At 34.7% G+C, this 24640-nt stretch overlaps 1 protein-coding gene across 1 annotated transcript in view; it reads right to left on the reverse strand.

Moving 5' to 3' along the window:
• CSMD1 (CUB and Sushi multiple domains 1) overlaps nt 1–24640 on the reverse strand; it is a 2654573-nt gene that overhangs the window by 879626 nt on the left and 1750307 nt on the right. The window contains exon 10 of the mRNA XM_069065406.1: nt 24280–24401. Within this exon, the coding sequence (XP_068921507.1) occupies nt 24280–24401 (122 nt within the window). The remainder of the gene's footprint in view (nt 1–24279; nt 24402–24640) is intronic.

The following is a 24640-nucleotide window of genomic DNA, read 5'->3' on the forward strand; positions in this document are numbered from 1 at the left end:
AGAGAGAGAGAGAGAGAGAGAGAGAGAGAGAGAGAGAGAGAGAGAGAGAGAGAGAGAGAGAGAGAGAGAGAGAGAGAGAGAGAGAGAGAGAGAGAGAGAGAGAGAGACTGAGACCAAGACCGAGACCGAGAGAGTTTCCATCAAGAGCTGTATAAACATGTAGTGGCTGACTTTAGAAGTGGTGGATTTTCTCTTCTTGGTGATATTTAAGCACAGACAATATGAAGATTTGGCAAGGATGTAATAGTGGGGAATTCCTTTTAAGTATGGGTTAGACTACATGACCTCCAAGGTACCTTCCAAATCTTAATTTATGTGACTCTTTTATTCAACGACTTTTTAATGTCCCTAAGAAATATCTAGAACTTTCTTTTTTTTTTAATTTGCTTATGACATGCCAAATTCCTGTACTGTACTTCCCCCTATTTCTGCCTTTGAACTTGATCAAATGCTACTTCTTCCAAAAAAACCTTTCTTTGTCTTCCTAGTTGCAAATAATTTTGGTCTTGGTCTTTTCTGTTCTCCAGGTTCCTGCCTGGCAGGCCTCTCAGGTCTGACACACCTGATATCATTGAAATGACCACTGGAAAACTGACTACAAATGTCACCTTTTACCACAATTCTCCTGTCAATGAAGGGACTCTGCCAATACAAGACTGATTTCTCTTCCTCATAGACAAGAATAAAGGTTAACGTTCATTCAGGAAGAGTAAATTGTCTTATCATTCTATCTACCAGTATACTCTATAGGCCCTCAATTCTTGCTATCTCACTTTGCCAATGTACCCTAAGGATCTTATTAGGGTTTTGCCATCTGCTCTACATCTTCACCCTCAGGAGTACCAGTCTCTTTCATCCTCCATGTAGTTATATGGGTTGTCTCCTTATTCAGAATGCGAGCTTACTGAAAGAACAGACTGCCTTGATTTTTCTTATTGTATCTCTAGCATTTAATATAGTACTTGGCACACAGTAAACACTTAATTACTTTTTCATGTATGCATTCATTCATTCCAGTTTCACATATTTCTGAATGAGAATAATACTGGGAATTGAAAGATTATAAATTCTGAGGCCAAGGACCAAGTCTTAATTAGTTTTGTAAGCCCTACTCTCCAATCACCTAGCACAATAGTTTTCATAACAGGCACTTAATAATTAGTTCCTGAATGAATATTGGTGAATGAAAACATATACCTGTAATAAATATGGACTGCATGTTCATAGGGTAATAAGGAAGTTAGTGTGTCTAGAAAGGGGGGTATATATTGAAGAATAATAAGAAATAAGGTTGGGTAGTTAGAATGAGAGCAAACTCGATCTAAGTTGGGTTGAAGCAGCTAGATGGTAAGTTGGACAGAGCAGCAGCCCAGGAGTTAGGAGAACTGGAGTTCAGCCTGGACTCTCACACTTACTAGCTGTGTGACTCATAGAAGTCATTTAACCCATACTGTGAAGAAAGAAAGAAAAAGAAAGGAGGGAGGGAAGGAAGGAAGGAAAAATATGAAGAGAAAAGAAATATGACGCTGTTAAACTCTAGGAAAGAGAAATGTATAAGGCATCTCTATCTGGATAACTAGTCACTGGCAGAAACAGACAAAATGGTGTGTTTCTGAGCCTAAATTCTGTAAAACCATCAGTCTTTTGGAAATTTCTGACTGGAAACTTCATATGTATCTCAAACTCAGTATATCTAAAAGATAATGCAGTCGTCCAATGAGCTTTATATTCTAATGAGGATTCTACCAGTCTTTCATTGACAAAGTTCATAACTTTCTCTTAAAATGATCACATATACTGGTACGTTTATAAAATATTCCCATATAAGAAGGTAAGTTTTTTCAAGGCATGGGAAATTCTAAATTTCATATATCATATATATCCCCAGTTCTTGGCAAAGAACCTCATGTATTGCTTGGTAACAGCTACTCATTATTTGGATTTACCTCGGATGAGGATGAGTCTAGACACTTGGAAGCTGTTTCATTAATCCAGGCATGAGTTTGCAGCAATAGAAATGTAGAGAAAAGAAATGACTAGTCCAACATTTTTTCTTTTGGTTTCTTTAAGAATGAACAGTCTACTTGTCAGATGATTTAAAGTTAGAAAATATCTTACAGTTCATTAACTTAATCCCCTCTATTTTATACATGAGGAAATTGAGACACAGAAAGGGGAAGTAATTTGTTCAAAGTCACATTAATAATAGCAGAATGAAGAGCCAAATCAAAATTTTGTCATTGTTGCTGTTTTTACTCCAAATACATTCTTCTTAGTGTCATATCATTTATAAGTAAAATAGTTTTAGTCCTAAGAATTATCTAATGTACTTCTTCATCTTTGCTTTATCTACTGTATTTATACTTTTGAAAGTCTCTGAAGTGTTAATGGGTTTTTTTTAGTCATTAATTAATTTAGTAGTTTTTCTAAACCAAATATTACCAAAGCTAACTTGAAGCATTAACACCAACATCTCTAGCTGGTCAAAAGATGTAATCAAGATCAGGAGAACTAGCTGACCAGAAAGAGAGTTGCCTGGAAGAATGTTGGTAAACTGAACATCAAGTAGAGGAATCTCCATGGGAGAACATCCCAGAAAAATCATTGTACAAGAGGAAGCAAGAAGGTAATATGCCAACAAAGCCAGGTTATGGACAGGCTGATGGTGCTTACTCATCACAAACAGAGCAGTGATCATTCCATTATAAATTTTTTTTTAAAGTACCCATCACACTTGAATGAATAGAAAAATAAGAAGAACTATTTACTGGAGAAAAAAGAGCTCCATAATGCCTGTGATGCTGTCAGTAGGACTGAGGCTCTGAACCGCCTAGATGCAGAACTACAAGGATATTGAGCAGAAGCAATTATCAGTTAGTGATACTCTAATAAAGAACTCTGGAAAGAGGCATCAACAGGTAGAATAGTAGGACCCAGAGGAATCAAATAAGTAGCAGTTATTAAGCCAGGAGCTGAAAGCCTCCAAGCAAGCAGAGCATTAAGAAAAATGCTTCTGAACAGTATAAGAACACAGCTTATAGAAAAAAAGGAATACAAAACCACAAAGCCATTGAAACAAACAAATGAATATTCCAAAACCAAACTACTTGAATTCCTTCATATCAACTGCTATTTAGTGGATTTTACCAAGGTGCTTCTGGTCAACAAATGAATGGCAAACATTGAATAATTCTCCAAAATAGAGATAACCTATATGTATTTGACAGATAGCTATCTCTATCTCCATTTGTAGGGTAAGGAGGCTAAAGAGGGGATGAAGGAAGAAAAATGATGGGGGATGAGAGAGAAACAGCTGTGGGCAGATAATGAATTATATAAGCTTAATGATGCAAAACATTAATTTTATTTAATTGCATATCTAGATGAACTTGATAGATTTATAGAACTGTTTCTATTTTTTTAATTTTTAATTCGAAGTTTTAATTCAATTGTGGTCATCTCAAATCAGTGGCATCAATTCTGATTAGAATTTTCTCTTTATTGAATCTTTTAGTTATGAAAGGGTTAAGAAAGCAGTTTTTTTTCAAACTCATAAAAGTAGTTGATCAAATATTTCAAAAATGTGATAAGCATAGATTCAATAATAGACTAAAACTTGAAATGGACCTGAAGGTTCAAGTCCAATTTCCTTATTTTGCAGGTAAGATTAAGGAAAATTAAATATCTTGGTTCAAATTCAGGTACTTTTATCTCTAAATCTAATAGGTTTCCCATTGCACCATGTGTTTCTTATCATGTATAGAGAGTCCTTACATTTTTTGTTACAAGTTACTATAAAGTATCATAGAGTGAATCATTATCTCAAAAGAAAAATACTAATTTGAAGTTGTGTTCTTGACTGAGAATTCAACTCTAGATGAATTATAAAATGAAAGATGGGCTTAATAGATTCAATAATCACTTAAATGAGTAAAATGATGATTTGGATCCTTTATTATAAAAACTGTCTACTGTGCAAAGTATTACATAGGTGGTCCAATATACAATGTACTTAAAAGAACATCAAAATATTCAAATGTTTATAAATTTGGCCTAAACCAAATATGCTTGCTTTAAGAATTGTAATAATTATAATAATGTTGCAATAATTATAATAATACTGTAATGGGCAATTGCATATTAGGGAGAATAAAGGATGAAAAGCTTTGTCTCTCAGTAACACATGAAAATGGCAGGGGGAATGTAAAAACCTTGTTTTTGGGTTAAAACCTTGTCTTTTGTCTCTGTTTCCTTGCACTCTCATTCCCCCACTCATCTTCATAGGAAAGGGGAAGGAGTTTGGGAAATGACAAATGTAGGTAACCTATATCTTATAGGAGTCCTTATGGTTTATTTTGAGGACAACCTCAAAACAGGATGCTAATTAGGTATATTCTAGCCATAGGGGACAAAGTAGGAGGCACAGGTAAATACCTATCTCAAGTTAAAGTGAGGTCTCTGATAGACATAAAAATTTTGCATACGACCACCCATTCCAATCCCTTAAAAATACCAAGATGAAGAGTTCAAAATATGGACTTAAGCCTGAAGGAATAAGCCAGCTGGGAGTGACCTTGTTTTATGCAGAGTAGGTAAAAAGCCTGAAAAGAATATATAAGCCACTCCAGGAGATTTATGAAAGATTTGTTTGTGTGCTCCTCCACCCCATGAAGGATTTTTTTTTAAAGCAATCGGGGTTAAGTAACTTGCTCAAGGTTACACGGCCAGTTATTTCTGGGTGTGGTGCTGAGTGTCTGAGCCTGGGATTCGATCTTCAGGTCATCCCAACACTGGAGCCGGTGCTCTTACTCACTGAGCCACCTAGCTGCCCTTCTATGAAGGATTTTTAAAAATTCTCTAGTAAAGTATAAGGGTGGCTACTTTGAAACAGCTATGGAAGGACTTGGAGCTTTTGAAATAAAAGAGCAATACCAGAACTCACTCTTCCTACAAGGAATATATGGCACTTCTGCTAAGAATTTTAGCTACAACCTGAATCTGGATGCAAAGAAAGCTCCATAACTATATCCCCTGTGTGGCATAGCTCAAAGCATTTTAAAGTTACCACTCATTGAGTGTAGCAACACCCTAAAGGGTCCATGAATCTGTTACAGTAGCATCCAACAGAGTTCAGTGAGAGGGGAGGGGCAAGATGGGTAGAAGTAGCCCAAGAACCTAAGTAGACATGGACCACGTCATATGTGTGTGCCCTGGCCACATAGATTCTACATATGTCCTCCTACATATCACATATATTTCCTATGTATAACATGCCACACATTTTCTCACTACATGTCTACTCTTGCTGTATTTCCCAGGCCTAGGACAGAAGTTTTATTACCTCTTTTCTTAACTAGTGAGTTAATTAATTGATTACCTAGCTAATTAAATATATTTTCTTTGAAGTAATTGCATCCTTTGACTGACTAATAAAGGTAAATACATTGTTGGGGGCATGTGAGTCACAATTTTAAGTAGATGGGCAAACACAAATTACCATTACCCTTGAGGAACTTTGTCTAGCGGTCTCATTCTGCAAGTTGGTGTTAACCATAGGCAATACATAAACTTGATTTATTTATTTATTTATTTTGCTTTTTGGAGGGGATAAAGCAGAGCAATTGGGGTTAAGTGACTTGCCCAAGGTCACACAGGTAGCACGTGTCAAATGTCTGATGTTAGACCTCAACTCAGGACCCTCCACCTCTAGGGCTGGTGCTCCATTCATTTGTGCCACCTAGCTGCCCCAATATACATAAACATTTAATGAAAAATAATTTTCTTTCACTTTGAATTTGAAAGCCTTTTGTTGAGATAAAATGTTTCACTTCTATTTAAAATAAATTTGAGATGATGCCTTTCAATTTCTATGAATATATTTCCCTCTAGCAAGGAGAATAAAGCAATCTGATTTAAATTAGATTTGTTACAAGTACTACAGTATTCATTTACTAAATTTTAGTTATGTTGTTATTGTTTTTGTTATTCAGTCATTTTCAGTTGTGTCCAACTCTTACTGACCTCATTTGGGGTTTTCTTGGCAAAGACAATGGAGTAGTTTCTTTAGATCATTTTACAAATGAGGAAACTGAGGTAAACAGGATTAAGTGACTTCTCCATGGTCACACAGCTAGTAAATGTCTGAGGCCTGATTTGAACTCAAAGAAATATGTCTTCCTGGCCCAGCATTCTATCCACTGTCACCTGGCTGCCCTTCTTTTAATGATCACCCAAAGAGCAATGTGGAGGTACAAGGTGGACATAAGTATTTATTTATTGTTTCTTTTCTCACAGGAAAGTATTTATAAAAGTAAAGTTCCCTACACATTTTTTCCTTACCTTGCCACTAAATTTATTCAAAGTTACATGTGTAGTTCCTCTGTATAAGGTCAAATGCAGATACCTAGAAGAATATAAGCTGTTAAGAGTCTCTCATCTTTCACTGACTTATGGCCTACTTGACACTATTGGAGGCATTCAGAGCACTTCACACACCACTGGAAAGTCATAAAAGGTCATTAGTACAGACATTCTAAAGGAAACTTCAAAACATCTCTCAAAGAAATTCTAAGGCTAACATAATACAGTGTCCTAGTTGGACATAGGCTGTTGCTTTCATGTCCTAGGACACTAACTGAAGTCACGAATGAATAAAGTCAGCAAAAAATGAGGTAGGAATACTAATTAGACAGTGGCAAATGAATGGATCAGCAAAAGGCAAGGCAGTGAACAAAGGTACTGATTCATTAAAATATTAAATCTGAGCTAAATAGAATTTAACATACTCTTTTATAGCACATCTACAAAGTATGTTAGAAAAATCCGTTTTCTTTTTCTTTTTTTTAACATGGGACAGAGCCACATAGACTACTATTTCAGAATTATATTTTTAGTTCAAGTCGTGGTGAAAATAAGGGTATATGCATGTTTTTTCAAGATTAAGAATAGGAGTAGGACTAGTTCATAGTTGTGGGTCCTCTCATGACTCCCACTCTCTACATCCCAGGGTATGAGGTAAAGGGATGAGTTAAAATAAACTCCTGGTTAAAAAGATTATTTATTTTAAAGTGCTATGTAAATGTCATTCTATCACCACCATTATCATCATCTCTAGGAGAAAAGTAAGCAGGACTAGATTACGTACAGCTAGTTTCCAATGATTAGTGTCAATAATGAATCCCCTGAAGTGGTCATATGCATTTGAATTCACAATATTCAGTTATGATTATGTAAAATATGGTAATTTATTCTAGCCCAATGGAAATATGCAGTTCAACTTCAAATAATGTGACCACTTCAGGGAATTTCTTATTTGTACTAATCAGGACCTACCTATAATTTTTTTAAATTTTAAATAGTCTTGCTAGGCACCTAGGTGACATAGTCGATAAGAGTACAAGACTTGGAATTAGGAAGATCTTATTTCAAATCCCTCCTTGAAAATTAACTACCTGTGTGACCCTGTGCAAGTCATTTAATCATTTTCAGCCTCAGTTTCTCTCATCTACTAAATATATCAAATTATACAATATAGGTACAATACTTTGGAAACCTTAAAGCACTGTATAAATGCCAGATGGAAGCAGTAATACTATTATATTGATACCAGAAGTAGCTATCTATATTGTGTGATTTAAGAAGTAATGGCCTATTTCCCAGTCAAAAATATTTCTCTCATCTAGCTGTAGTGCTTTACTTTCAACACTGGGGAGTCATTTCTTTTCAACTCTGAGATTCAGTTTCCTTACCTGCAAAGTGAAAGAGCTGAACTATGAAGTCCTCTAAACTTCTAATTCTAAATCCTATGAACCTACAAAAACTCTTGACAATTCTAAAGTGCCCTCCTAAAAGGTACATTCCTCTACCAATGTAACACACTGATAGGTTACTTTTATTCTTCTGTGGAGCCATCATGATCTCACCAAAGTAACAGTCTTCTACTATGCAATTATTGTCCGTGATGTTCCAAAAATTTTTAATAGCAGATTTAACCAATAAACTGGAGACTTTCCTTTGAAAGCCTTTGTTATTGTTTGTCCTTCATTCTCAAAAAGCACCATGACATTAGGAAAGTGATGCTATGACTTGCAAGTGAATTGGATTTAAGTGAATTGGAGAGCTGTGAAAAGTCACCAGCCTCACTCTCTCCTCTAGAGCCTTCTGTGTCCAGTGGTAAAATGTAAATCAGAATGACTAGAGATAGCCCCCAAAGCCTTTAATATTTCACATTCAGAGGAGCTGCTCCTGAGCTAGCCATCCTTCCATCCCTCACTCTTGTTATGTGACTGGTACATTTCATCTGGCCATATATATCCTTGATTACATTTTTTTTTTACTCCCCCATCTTGAGTGTAGTTCATCATGTGTAATAAAGTACAGGCTGCTTTCTAATTTCCATTATTAATCTTTCCATTGCCCTTTGATTTACTAGCAATTTTGATCTTTCTGAGATTGTGTTCATGGTATCTCATGCTCTGACTTGCAGAAGTGGTAGTAAAAAGATGGCCTCTGATAGCAGAGATTATTACAGATGTGCAGATTACTAAAAGTAATCTGGTCTAATATCCTCCTACTCAGTTCTGTTTCTATTATCAACTTGTGTACAGAGAGAATAAATTAATGTGTTTCTCATTCAACTACACTGTAGTCTTGGCAATATTCGTGATGGCTCATTAAGTCATTTGTAGCCATCAATACTTTGGCAGGGTATCTACTCTCAGAAACCAGAGTGAAGATCTCTGGTGAAAAAATACTGATATGCTATGAGGATATGAGGAGACTTCAAATTTTAGTCCTGACTTTTCTACATGATCTACAACCAGTAGTCATGCTTACTACTACCTACATACTCTAAGTCAGTAGCAGAAAGAACATCTGGGAATGGAGCAAAACAGAAAGGACAGCTAAATTCAAGTGCGTAACATACAGCATGAAATGGAGCCATGGACACATACAAGCAAAAGAATTCATATTTGCCAAAAAATAAATATATAGATCCAAATTCAGGGTGCTCTGACTTGTTGGTAACTTTTTGTTTGTTTTTTATCTTTTAGTCTACTAGGGCTTCAGAATGATCATAGATTAATTAGATAGATATGCTCTAAAAAGGCCACTGGAATCCAGGATTTGTATCCTCTGACCAGCTACACAGAAAACGATTCCACAGTCCTAAAATGTACTGCCTGTGCAACTACTGACTCCAAAGTTAGATATTCTTCATCTTTCACCCAATTTGAAAATAGAATCAGTCCTGAAAGTCTTTGTTTTCTTCCTTACTTACATTTATGCTCTTTTTAAAACTTTTTGTTATTTTTAAGTAATTTTTATTTTTGGCAAGTAGTTTACTTTATTCTGCTTTTAAATTATTTATTTTATTCCAAACTTAAGAAATAAACAAGTATTTGAATAACATAGTAGAATAGAAAAAAGATGATTGTACATGAAACAGCAAATCTATTATGTGTTATTGGTATAACTTTTAAGTATATAACAAAGTTATCATGTAATTTTATTTTTTTCTCTTTTCTTCCCTTCACTACCCTAGAGATGCCTACTATTAGACACAGATAGGTGTGTGTGTGTGTGTGTGTGTGTGTGTGTGTGTAAAAATATGGTATACATACTTCTATTTATTAGTTCCTTCTTTGGATGCAGACAGCATCTTTCTTTATATGTCCTTTGTAGTTAATTTGGGTATTTATAGTAGTCAAAATGCCTCAGTCACTGAAAATTCTTCTTAAAACAATATTGTTGTTACTATATACAATATTCTCTTACTTCTGTTCATTTTTCTCTTCATTATTTTGTACGAGTCTATTCATGTTTTTCTAAGATTATTGAGTTCATCGTTACCTATAGCATAGTTGTATTCCATCACAATCACATACCATATTCAATTCTGACTCTACATGTAAGTCAAGAGCTATTGTACCATGCCTTCCCTCATCACTCTCTGTGTTTTTCTTTTGCTTCAGGTTCTTAATACACACTCCAGACTCTATCACAAACAAACCCAGGGGGCCAATTTCACTACCACGTTTGAATTGATCACCAGCCTAAAAGGAAAAAAAAAATTGATACAAATAGTCTAGGGAGTAATTAAATATTGTGGATAGTAAGACAAATACTGAATTTTCTCCACGTGGCTGTCTTTCCTTGTGATTCTCAACCTTAATAGTATACTTCCCCAAAGAGAGAACCATAGAAGGTATGACAGAGAGTGTCCTTTCGAGATCTTGGTAGCAACGTAAAGGTTTTGAATATTTAGGGCCAAAGGAGAAGGAAGGAACTAGTTAGTGGCATGGAGCTAAAGACCAACTTAATTTATCTTTCATTTTTATTTCTGAAATGCTTGGTAACTGACCTAATGATAACACTGATTTTCTTTTAGTGCACGTTATGATAACAATTACTGGATCACCATCTTCTTTGGCTTCCCCACTTTTCATAGTTCAAAAGAGCCCTGATACAGTGAAAATGTTGTGGAAGAAATTACTTCAAATTTACACTCTACATGACTGTACATACATACCTATGTGTGTGTGAAAGGCACTATTTTTGTAGGACTTTTTATTCTCTAAAAAAATAGCATTCAAAAGACTATTTGTTGTTCCATAGGTTTTTATTAATGGTTTGCCTCATTTCTTTGGTTAGTTAGTATTTGTTGATTATAAATCATTTGATTTTCATTGTGCTTCAGATGTTGTTTTTCATTAAAATTAAAAATAAAGAAATGTGTGTCTTCATTGTGCAAACTACCATAGCAGGCACTGAGAGATTACCCCACCCCCAAAAAAAGTAAACTATGATTAAGTCCTGGTCCCTTCTATCAAAGCTCTTACAACATAGTAGGGGAAATGAGATGGTTGTACCAATCATTACAACACAAAATTGAATATGAAGGAAAAGTCAGTTTGTGGTAATAGGGAGAGTAGTATATTTGGACCCATGCACAATCTGAGGCTGAATCCTGACTCTGACACTTTTTAGCTATGTGAGCACTTCAACTTTCTGTGTGTCAGTTTCATTATCTGAAAATGGGAATAAAAAAAATTTATAGTATCTATACCTCACATTTTTTTTTTGCAAAGAATGAATGAGAGGTTTCTAAGGAATTTTGAAAACACCAAAATGTTATATAAATGTCAAATCTCATACATGTACCAAGAGAAGTATAAAGTGCTCAAGATATTGAAGGAACGGGAAACTATTTTTAACTGAAGGACGTAATAGGAAAGGCTTTATTTTGGGATGGAACCATTTAATTTGGTGCTTGAAAGATGTATTGGATACTAAAATACTGAAATCTTGGAGGATTTATAAATCTAGATTTTTTTTCTTATAATTCCAGTTTGATCATTTCATTCTAATACAAGGCAATTTAACACATAGAGGACTTTAAGAATTGTTCATTCATAAATTCATTAATTCATTCATGTAACATTGTATATTACCAGTTTATCATTCTATCTCCCTGTCAGATTATGAGGACAGGAGTTGAGTGGTATTAATTCTTCCTCTCAATTTACCCTACTATTTCACACAGAGGTCACTATATAGTAGGTAGTTCTAAAATACTCGGGGAATAAATAATAACTACATCTTATGTCACTCTCTCATTCTATGATTCAGAGTGTTTTTTCCAGTGTCCAACCCAGTATAGAGTACATAATAGGTGCTCAAAAAATACATGAATTTTACTTGGCTATTGATGGAGGAAAGGGATAAAATGACAAGATGTTGTGGATGAAAAATGACACTTTTGTAACAATTTGGCATATAGGGAAAATTGGAAGTAAGTGGTTAAAATAGAAGTATTTGATGTCATACCAAGAGAAATAGATAAGGCAATGAATTCTCAAAAGAATGACAGTTAGATGTGATGACAGTGTCAGAGTGAGGAGTAGATGACAGGCTTAGTCCTCATCATTTTTAGCTTGAAATAGTAATGATAAATATACAATGATATTTCTAGAATAATGACAATGAGAGATAAAAGACTGGGGAAAATGGAGACAGTGTTAGAAAAACATGTGATGGAGATGGGAGAGTGAAAGAAATGGAAAGAAAATAAGGTTGAAGGTCTAAAGCTTTTTTTGAGAAAGGTCACACCAACTCAGGACAAATATATGTGAATTTAGAAGTCCTGAGATGAGAGGTGAACAGAGTGGGTAGATGACAAGGGCTATCTATCTATAGATATTGAAGCAACGAGAAAGGCTAAGTAGCAATGATAGATAGGAAAAATAGTTAATGTGCAGTGAAGGATGTTAGTATGGAATATGACCTTCCTCCAAAGGTGTTCAATGACATGGAAGCCAGAATGAATGAAGGCCTTGAATGAATTCACTCATGGCTACTGGGCTGGAAAACTGAGGTTATTGAACTGACAGTAACATTTAACAATACTCCACTGGATCATTATATTTCTCATTTCCATGTCTCTTCTTAATCTGTGAAAATTATCTCTGTGGTGACAGTCTACAGAAACACACATACTATATATATATATATATATATATATATATTTGCATCACACCAGTTGCCTTCTTATAATATTAGGTGACATGTTTAATTTTATTTTAGCATTAAGTAAATTATATGCAGTTATTTTTTATTTTAACATACATTTGGAGGTTTATTTTGCATAGAAATCATCTTATTACATCAGATCACTTAATAACAAAGTAACAAAGAAAGCTCAGAGATAAAGCTAGGAGAAATCTGACAAATCTATGATGTAGCTTTTTAAAGTTACTTTTTTTCTATTTGCCTTTATGTTTTCAAAATGAGGAAAGTTTATGCAAACAAGTTATATACTTATACGTAATCATTCTGCCTGGTCAGTTGTTTTGTAGAATTTTCATTCTACAATATTGTGTGCTAGGATGTATCTAATTGTAGAGAAGTTCTGAATACTTCACATTAAATCCATTAAAAAGTAAAATTCCTCCTAGAGCCTGGCATAAATTGAAACATGACATGCCACTTGAATACACAGCAGTTCTTTAAAGTAAAAAAAAAAGAAAGAAAAGAAATGAAGAGTGCAACATAACACAATATAAATCACCGCTTGAGAGTAGAATGATCCCCAATGTATATCCTATGACAACTAACTTCAATCAGCATTAGTACAACATTCCAAATAAGGGGAAAGTATGACTGTTTTTTTTTCTTTCTTTCTAATAATAAAAATAATAAATCAACCCTTAAAATGACATACACTAGTACTAGAGATCTTTGAGCTTTATTCAAAGTCTTTGGCAGCCATTTCTGTTTGGCAGGCCTGCTTACAAAACTGCTTCTCTTTCTAATGCTCAATATGTAATATAACTTTTATATAATCAGGATGCGCTTAATCGGGAAGCCCGCTTATTTGGACTGTCTCCCAAGGAATCAAATTAAGCCTAATTATACTTAATGGCAATGACTGCTGCTTAATTTGGATGGCAATTCTGCTTAATTGAGATGCCTTCAGGTGTCTAAGTACTGTTCAACTAAGGATATTTGTGTGTATGTGTGTGTGTGTGTGTGTGTGTGTGTGTGTGAGTATATCGGCCTGTACTACCTTGTCTACTCCTCTACAAATCTAAACAAAAGAACTGACTTCTATTTCACTGAGGTAGAGGAAGCTGCTTCAGTTATATTGCCCAAATATCTCCTGTATCTTTAGCTTTAAAAATCTAAATTTTTAATATCCACAGAGGAGTGTTACACACTAAGAAAATATGTCCAAGGGACCATGACACCATGGTGACACTATGCCATACAAGTGATTTGAAAGGCTGTGCAGTCAGCAGTTGTACTTTCTCTTTCAGAACTGTCTGAGTCCAGTGGCAACATCTAGATTAGGATGAATGGAGATGGCCCTGAATGCAGTGGGAGACCTTGGTCTTTATAAGCTTGGTCTTTCTTGGGTCTCAGTTTGTCTGCGGCAACACCCATTCAGTGACTAAGGTTATAAGAAATGAGGCAAAAATAGCCTCTTTTACCTACCCTCCCCGCCCCCAAAGGAAAAAAAAAACTATCAGTCTTGGAAAAGAAAATCTTCAGGGTTTCTGGTCAGAATAAAAACAACTGCTATTTACATTCACTCTGAGAAATCAAGGCCCAAACAGTGACCTAGTGGGCTTGGGCTGTGACCTATTGGGCAATCAATGAGAGCCAAAGTGATCTGGGTTTAAGGCATGGTTTCAAGAAAGAAATCTAGTCTATATATCCCAATATATCTTGCAAGTAAGGCTATGATACTCAATGTGAACAGAGGGCAGGGGAGGGCAGGGCAGGGAAGGGAAGGGAAAGAAAATGTTTTTTTTTTTAATAGCTTATAAGAACTCATGGCAAAATTTTAAAGTGTATATGCATTATACATTTATAAAAGAAATCATTCAGGTATACCCAATTAATTTAAGAAAGAACAGTTCTCACTCCCCTACTAATTAAATTTTCATTCTCACAAAGAATAGCTGAACTAAATAGGTGAAATAAGTGGAATTTACATTAAAAATTTTAGATATAAAATCTCATGCAGAGAGTTGCAGAAACCTTCAAGATAATTCAATACACATTCTCTCTTTAAAGAGGAGGAAACTGAAGACTAGAGAGGTGAAGTATTTGGTTAAGACTCTCAAAGTAAGTGGCTGAATCAGAAGTAGGTCAGCTATCTACCAGGACAGTTTTATTTACTTGCATCAATTTGCAAGTTCAGTAATTAAATATGTAGTGGGGGGCAGAGGTGGGGGTAGGTAGGGAGAACAGCAACCTCTACTTCTTGACCAGAACAGAGGAGAAGGGAATCTGCAGTTTACCTTCCTGCCTCTTACTGCATATCAAAAAAAAAACAGAAAGGCTGTATATGTATGTGTATGTGTATGTGTATATGTAAGTATGTGTATGTGTATGTGTATATGTATGTGTATGTGTATGTGTATATGTATGTGTATGTGTATATGTAAGTATGTGTATGTGTATATGTATGTGTATGTGTATATGTATATGTATGTGTATGTGTATATGTATGTGTATGTGTATGTGTATATGTATGCGTATGTGTATGTGTATATGTAAGTATGTGTATGTGTATGTGTATATGTATATGTATGTGTATGTGTATATGTAAGTATGTATATATAAATATCTAAAATATAGAGAAAGAAAACATTACAGAACACATATATTTGACAGATTCATTGCTTATTAGCAAGTGTCATTTGGCAATATTGGTAGAAGATTCAATGCAGATATCTGCAAAGATATGTCATGAGTTAGAACTATCTTTGGATGTCTGGCATAGTGACATGACAGGAAAAGGTCGAACTTACCTAGTGATCACACAGAAGTGTCTTAAACAACTTTCTTGACTTTAATATCTTTTTCTTTATTAAAGTAGGAATCCCATGATTAGGTGGCTAATATAAGGCAACACCTCAGTGATCTCTGGCCTCATCACCATGGGTAGTGACTTCTCTGCTATATCCCTGGCAGTGCCCCCTCAACTTTTCCCTGCCGCCTTATCCTAGACACTTCTCAATCATATTTCTATAAAGAAATTAACCTCAATGAATATCAGGCCATCCTACTGGTGAACTCCTGGAACAAATCTAATATGTTCTCAGAAAGATTTTTCCTTATCTAGTGAAGACAACACTGAATCAATGTTTAACAGACCTGGGTTTCACTTCCAGTGCTGCCACTAATTGAATTTGAATAAGTCATTTGACCACTGACTAATATAATGGAATTGTACTAGAGAGTCTATAAGTTACGTTATAATTCTGGGTTTCTGTGATATACTAAAAGAATTTTGATACCAGATGGTTGAGAAAGCATGAGAAACTCATATACACCTGCGTATTCACTATTCTGTAGGGAATAATATATCTTAAATGAAAATATTCAGTTTTTAACCATGGTTCTAAATTACATTAGAAGAAAGATTTTGAAGATATTGACAGAATAAAAAACATGACTTCCTTATGTTTCCTTTCTGAGCACTAAGTCTGTAGATACAGGGCACATTCCGTATTTAAAAATCCATTTCAGTGCATTCATGACTAGAAACATTATTCCTCCTATAGATGAGGGCTAATGACTCCATCTAGCTCACATTGATTAAAAAGTTAGGCTGCAGTTACAATTACTGCTTTGATGCAGTAGTCCACATATTACAGTAGGTGCTTAAAACAAATCTGTGGAATGGAGGAATGGGTACATACAAATCTAACTGAATAAAACAAAACCCAATATTGAACTTTTTTGGAAATTTGGGAGGAGGGAAATATTTGTTTCTCATCCCTATAAATGTTACTTAATATATTTGTCACTGAAGCAGATTGAATCCTCCAAGCATGTTCTACAGATCCTGGCCTGGATTTCAGGGTCTTCAGTCTGAAGGAAGTGACAATACAAGGTCTTATTTCTTTTAGTAGTTTCCAAACTATTTCTACTTTCCCCTCTCCAAACTAGAGGAAATCCAAAGATATCCACTCTTAACTATCTGTCAAGCTACAGAGGATAGAGAGACACTGATATATAAATTGGCTGTGTAACTCTGGGCAAGTCACTTAATCTCTCAATATTCTAAACCCTTGATGTCAAGCTCAAAAAGAAACAGGACCACTAAACCATTCAAATATTGACTTAGAAAACCACAAAAATTTACATATTTCTTTATAACAGGATATTTATGTAGTTATTTCATTTATGTAGTTACATATTTGACAAATATATTTTATTTATGTAGTTACACATTTGCCAATTATATTTTAATTTGTTTTGGGCCTGGCTTGGGAGAGTTGCGAGATATGTACCTATAATGCCTCTCTTCTAGACAACTCTCCAAAACTAAGTTGCAGAGAAGGGGCTAATCTGAATTAGGAGAGGGTGTTCCCTATGTCAATGACATCACAGGTCTAGTCTCTCTCTCTCTAACCATCTAAGGATCTGAATTAACTAAGTTATTTAAGAGTTAACTAAGTTAACTCTTGAGTTATTATTATTTGGAAATAACTGAAGGTAAATAGGAAACAGGCAAAGAATATCTTGCTTCTCCAAGTTTCTCTGTACAACTTGCCCACATTCAATTTATTCCCCTTATTCTTTTTAGATTGTTCCTCCTAGAGGTTCAAGTAAATTTTTATAGTTAACTATAGTATATAGAATAAAAGATGAACATGGCATTTTATTTAATCATGTAATGGAGAAACAGACAAAAGATTCTCAGAGCAGGATGATAACACTCGAGTGTGGAGTCCAAGAACACATCTGACTCCAATGGGAGGATGACATGAATGGGAAATTTTTTTTTTACAATCTTATCCTTATTGTTCAGGATGGGAAGACGATAAAGATGAGTTTCTGCTCATCTGTTTAAAGGGATTTTTGTGTTTTATTTTTCTTTTGTTTTTAAATTGTAGGTTGGGAAACTAGGAAATCACCACTTCCACTGGGACGTGGGAAATGAACACTGGGGAGGTGGCTGTAACAAAAATAGAAGAGAGAGAGAGAGACAAGTGTCCAGTGTTTACACTCATACCCCTAAGGATATTGTCAATATTTCCATCTGCTATTGAACTTCAACTGTTGATTGTACTGGCTGCTACTACAATCAGCAGTGACTATTTCAAACCTGTTTCTTTTCAACATATTTCATTAAAATACAGAACATATGGGATTACTTTTTAAACAGATAACAGTAGGTTTTTCTTCAGTAACAAAGGAAAAAAATCCAATTATAAAATGCCTCTCTATTGCATAGACATGATTATAATACAAGTCAAACCAGATACATATTTTCATATTTATTCTCCATAAAATGGAAATTCTAGATGCAGGGATGATCTTTGTCCCCTGACATCAGTGCTATAACAGATATCTGCTGGTTTAAAAAAATAGAATATACTTTCTTTTTTCATAATTATATTCAGAAAAGTGCCTGAAACCTGACGCTTGCTAACTGCATGTGTCCTTAGGCAAGTCACTTCTTTCTGAACTGTAAAATATCGAGATTTGACTAAATGACCTATGAGGTCCTTTCCACTTCTAAATCTATGATACCCTGAGGATAACGGAGATAGAATGTTAGGAAGAGGAAGAACATCCAAAGAAAAGCCATCATGATGATGAATGGTCCTGAGTTCATGTCATATGAAGGTTGGTTCAAAGAACAGGGGATACTTAGGAAGAAGGGAAAAAATGAAGTTTGGGGACAGCATATGGGAGCAGTATTCATGTAACTGAAATATTGTCATGTGGATAAGGGATTAGGCTTAACCTGTTTTGGCTCTAGAGGATAGAATTACTGTAGAAGCAAATGTGGAAGTTGAAAAGAAAGTAAATTTAGATTTAATGTGATAAAAAATTAAAAGTTAAGGGTATTTAAAAGTGACATGACCTGCCTTGGGTAAGAGTAAGTTTCCCCTAGCCTAAAATCTTCTAACAAAGGCTAGATGACTATTTTTTTTTTCAATCAGTCAGAAAGAATTTATTGATCACCAATTATGTGCCAGGCACCAAGCTAGGTGATTAGGATACAAATACAAAAGTAAAATGTTCTCACCCAAGGTATGTCCTTTCTAGAATGGAATACATTCCAGGCATAGCCCATTCAAAGGGAAAGAAGCATGAACTGGACTGATGTGGAGGGAGCAGCAAGTAAGCATGGTTATATGAAATGCAGTATGTGTGAGAAGGTGTAATATGTTATTAAGCTGAGAGCTGTTTGTGAAGGGCTTAAAATGTCAATGGAATTTTTTTTTTATTTTAGAAGCAAGAGAAAGCCATAGAAACATCTAGAACAGAAAAAATGGTATATTACTCCTTGCTTTAGAGATTTCATTTGGGGAGAGGTGTGGAGGAGTGTTTGGAAAAAGAAAATACTGGATGAAGAAAAAATCATGAGGAGGATACGGTAATACTCCAAGAAGGACATGATGAGGTCCTAAACTGGGATATTTATTGTCTAAGTACAGAGAAGAGGATGAATACAAAATATGTTAAGAAGGTAGAACTGATAAGATTTGACCAAAAAAAATGTATATGGAGGGTGAGAGTGAAGAATGAAGGATGCTTCCAATCCATCAATCAATCAATGACTTTTAAACTTATACTATGTGTCACACACTGTGCTATATATTCAAAATATAAACACAAAGAATGAAACAATCTATACTCAAAATGAATTTATGTTCCAATGGAGGACATAACAAAGTACATATAAAATATATGGCACAAATAAATGAGGTTAATAGATACAAATTTATAGAAAATAGCTAAATGCAAGGTAATTAAATACTAGGCAAAAGAAGAATGGAAAAGTTCTTGATAGAAATGGGAAATGAGAAGAATGACAGGGTCAGGGGCAGAGAGGAGAATATAATTAGTTCAATTTTAGGCATGCTAAGTTTGAGATGCCAAAACACACTGAAGTGTGGATACCCAATAGACAACTGGAGATGTCAGACTAGAGGCTCAGTAGAAAGATGAAAGGTAAAAATATGTAGTATTATATAATACTTTGTATGTATTCACTCATTAGCTCTTTCAGCAATTGTGAGGAAACTTATATTCTGAAAGTTTAAATGATTTGTCCAGAGTTTGAGACGGAATTTGAATCCAAGTGTTCCTGATTAAAAAGCAAGAACTCTATCCCTTAAATTGTTCTACTGTTACAGAGAACATTATTTTTTGAGAAAGCTTGAAGTCAATTCCCTCTTTTTCTACTAAAATTCTATATGCTATGGGTGAAATATGCAGGATCTTTCATAGAAATTTGCCTCATCTGGAGTTCTAATAGTAATACTTCTTGGAATAGTATCAGAAGACCAAAAGAAGCAAAAGTTAACAAATTCTATTCTCTTGAACCCAAAGAGAAAAGCTGACTCATCATAAACAATATGAATAACTAACCACTGGATAATACTGAATTTTAGAAAAGTAATATATAATTTCATATTCCTTCCTGACTGATGATGGCAGGCTTTATATTTACTTTTCTAGAAATCTGGGTGCAAGAGGGACTTTTGAGAGTTGGCATCATACTTACCTTAATATTAGAAGTATTCAGGAAATAATGGTTAACACTGAAATTGAATAATGTGATTCCCTATTTCATATTCATTGGGAGAGATAGAATAGTATAGCAGAGGGTAATGAATTTGAAGTTAAATACGATTTGGGTGAGAACCCTACCCTACTATTTGCTAGCTATTTGGTAATGGACAAGTCATTTAAATTAAATCAATGGCTTCTACAATCACTTTAATCTCTGAATATATGATCCTAAGAATTCTGAGCCTTGAGCCCCATTTTCCTCATCTGAAAAATGTGAATGATGATTCCGTTACTTGACACTGATAATCTAGAAAGAATACTGCATTATCATGAAGATCAAATGAGACAATCATAGGTTCATAGATTGAGAGCTGATGAGGCCATCAAGTCCAACTCCAGTATTTTATAGATCAAGAAATGGAGGCAGGAAAGAGTAAGTGATATTCTTATAGTAACACAACTAGTAAATATCTTAAACAGGACTTGAACTCAGGTCTTTCTGACTTGAAGTTCAACATACATTCTTCTATTTCAAACTACCATATAAAGCATTTTATAAACCCTTTTGTTATTACTTAGTTGTGTCAGTTGTCTGAGGTTTTCTTGGCAAAGATACTAGAATGGTTTGCCATTTCCTTCTCCAGCCCATTTAACAAAATGGGGGAACTGAGGTAAATATGGCTAAGTAACTTGCCCAGGTTCACATAGCTAGTAAGTGTTCAAGGCAAGATTTTAACTCAGGAAAATTAATCTTCCTGAAAATTAATCAGACCCAGTATGCTATCCATTGTGCCACCTATCTGCTGGAACATAGTAGGCACTTAATAAATGTTTATACCTCCCTATTATTTTATTGGATATATTTTTTTAATTCCTGATACACTGTCTCTATTGTGTACTACAACATTATTATGTAGGCTTTCTCAGCACTAGGACAAATAAAAATGAAAAGCAATACAATGTATAGGAAGGAGCAATGGAATTGGAGACAGAAGAATTTCATCTCTACCATCTCTACTACTTCAACCCTGTGTGGCCTTGGGCAAATCATTTTACCTTTGTGTATTTCAGTTGCCTGAACTGTAAAATGAGGTCACTGGGATCACTGCTCTTTAAGTTGCCTAAAGTTCTAAATCTTATGTTTCTGTAATCATATGATCCTATGAAAAAAAAATTACATTTTGTACACAAGGCGCTTACTATCTAAAATTTGTATCTAAATGATATAAATAAGCATGATATGAAGCAGAATATGATAAGGGCAAAGGAAAGATCCAGAAACAAATTCTATTAGGAAATACCTAAGAGGATAGTTCACTTTTAACAGATAATCTCAGGGAAGAAAAATTTTAGTAAATTCTAAGAATGGAGAGAGATGTCAGTTTTAGACAGAGAAGAATTCATTCTAATTAGAGCAGGAAGAAAAATATCCTTGTCTATATTACTCATCTCAGGGCAATTAGAGCACTGAACATTACACTATAATTTTTTTTAAATCCAATCAATGAAAAAAATGTGGCAAGTTTTTTTTTTTCTTTCACAGGTAGGGGTCTCTATTCCACTTAGACTAAATCAAAGAAATTCATTTTAGAGCAAATGAAACCAGATAATGAACATACCTTGCTAGGCTCCTGACTTAATTTGTACTATAATAATTGCAAATTATGTATGTGAAACTATAAAAAACCATCAGCTTTATTATCTATAGTCATCTTAGGTAGTGAGGATTTGAACTCTGCAATAAAAGTGAAAATAATCTTTCATTTAATGATAGAATCTAAATAAGCACTGAGAAAAGCTATTTTTTCCTAGCATTTTCCTCCTTAAATTTCCTGTTGTGGTTGTTAGGAGTTAGTTTTAATAAATAGCTTGCTATGCATATAAATTTATGTGTACAGCATCGTTGTGAATGATCTGTTTTTGTATGGTTTTCAGCTGAGTTTTAGTGTCGAGAAATTACGGATGAGATAGCTGAAATTCTTCACACAAAATAGCCAGGAAACCCTGGTATGAAGCAGCAGAGATTATTTTTTTCTTTAAGTCATATCTATAATTTCACTGGCACAGAGATGCCCCAGTTAGGGAAATTCCTTTTACCAATACAGAACTGTATAAATTCAGCTTCATTTTTACAGACTTAGAGTTGTCTAGGACACCAAGAGGTTAAGTGAGTTTTTCTGGGATCTCATAGCCAGTATGTGACAGAAGCTAAGCTTGAACTCATCTCCCTGACTCTCGCTCCATCTCTTCGCTACACTTTTCCCATCTCTATATAACAGCAAATATAAAGGAAAAAAATTCCATCTCTGTGTAATAAATCACAAGGTGGCAATCCCTCATTAAAATGATCCAGGAGGTATTACCAGGAGATGTGTCCACTTTGCTTTTCTCATTTTCTCTACTCCTTTCTTGGGACCAGAGTTTATTAAACTATTCAGAACTCCTCCCCTGCCCTTATGATTTATATACAAAGTAGCTGTTTCTACTATTCTTTAGAGAGGCTGATTTCTAATTCCTCAGCCCTGAAGCCTCCCTACTGTCTTCAAATACAAAGAAAAATGAACTTCAGCCTGTACTTCCTTGTCTCACTTTAAAAAAAGGGACCCTTAGCATCCAAAATACTTCCAATTTTTCTGGTAGAGCCAAACCTTTTAATACAGTACTTTTAATGTGTTAATTCTTGAGATTGAATCAAATCTTTTTTTGTGTGTATTGTTAGTTATTAAAACCAAAAAAAAATTAGTTTTCTTTTTCAGGGTTAGAACTTATTCTTTTTTCCAGGTGCATTTTCCTTCTCAAACACATCCAAAAACCTGAATTTGAAGGGTAGGGATGAGGGGATTTCCTGAAAAAGAAAGTTATTCAAAAGCAGAATCTCTGTCTTGTAGGGTAAGGAGTTGCTCCTACTTGTAAATCTTTAAAGATAGGATGGATGGCCACTTGGAGAAGCCATTCCTATTCAGGTATACATTGGACTAATAAAATCTGTGTGGTCTCTTCCCATTCCAATATCCAATTCTTTAGAGATAATCATTAGACTCCTGGTGAGGAGGAAAGGAAGAGATGGGGAAGCAAAGCACTAGAAGGTAATCATACCACTTTGAGAAGTTAAGCACTTAGCTACTGAGCTATTTGATCCTATGGATCTTGCTCTGGGCATACTGCTAGAAGCAGGTTGCAAGATCTTTTACTATATCATTCTATGCAGCTTGACCTCTGATGTTCATTTCCAGAATCCACAAAAAATTTTTAAGTTATTATACTCCTTTCTCCTCTATGTTCTCCTCACATACAGAGAAACTGAACATCATAACTGGCTTCACAGCTCAGTGTGTTATAGAACAAATTGCTAGTTAAAGATGAAAAAAAGAAAGTAATGCCTATACAATAAGTGAACAAAACACCTCTGTTTTTCATCAGGGAACATAATGGAGGTAGGTGATCAACCTATTTAAATAATTTTATTCTGTTTAGCGAAAGTTTTTATAGAAAAACAAGAGCTAATGGTTTACAAGACAACAGTAAACAAGTATTTTGTACAAGGGATTGATCAGTGTATTTCTACGAGGACAGATACCTGAATTCTTACTAGAATGTTGAAGCAAGGGCCAATACAATGTTGTTTGTTGTTGTTCTATTATTTTGTTTTTCAGTTGTGTCTATCTCTTTTTGACCCCATTTTGTGGTTCTCTTGGAAAAGATACAGGAGTGGTTTGTCATTTACTTCTCTAGTTCATTTTTACAGATGAAGAAACTGAGACAAACAGGATAAGGGTCTTGCCCAGGGTCACCCATCCTCAGACAGTAAGTGTCTGAGGCCAGATTTAAACTCAAGAAGATGAGTCTTCCTGACTCCAGATCTGGCACTCTATCCACTATGCCACCAAGTAACTCTAGTCCAATACAACAAGAGTTGAACAAGTCTGAAGGAACAAAAGAAAGAAACTTAAGAGCAGAGTTAGTACCTGTGAGAAAGGAAGACACTAATTTGTAGCACCAGAGGAAATGCGGTGAGATACACCAGAAACTATCAGCATTAGGTGTGACACTAAGAACATTTACTTACTTATAAGTACCTCTAGGTAATCAGGGGTATGTAAATGACAATCATTTTCATTTCAAACAACATATTTTAAAAAATATATGACATTTTTATAGTGTGTTTGTTATAAATGCATGATAGGATAAGGATAGTCATTATTTAAATAATAGTAAAAAAGAAAGGTGTACCTTTTCAGGATCTGTTGTAGTAATAACCCACACACAGTGTGCATTGTCTTCATATTGAACTGGATAGTTAGGTGATGTAATGATCCCACTTGGTCCACGGAGGTTGGAACCACATGTTCTAGCTAGAAATACAAAAACAAAAGTGCATTATTTTCTCATAATATTTTGGGATTATAGTTTTTAATGTACAAAAAGCATTAACTACCAAGTAATAAAATAATAAAATGGCTCATTGGTTAGATCTAGACTCCTAGTATATTCTGTTTTGATTATTTATTAAGTTAATTTTAAAGTCTAAACACATCTACCTAATGATACAATAGTCAGAGCACCAGATCTTGAGTCAGGAAGACCTAAGTTC

This window comes from Petaurus breviceps, unplaced genomic scaffold (assembly GCF_028583685.1).
Source record: "Petaurus breviceps papuanus isolate PSGF00001 unplaced genomic scaffold, PetGlider_PUasm1.0 90686, whole genome shotgun sequence".
NCBI classification, from domain to species: Eukaryota; Metazoa; Chordata; class Mammalia; order Diprotodontia; family Petauridae; genus Petaurus; species Petaurus breviceps.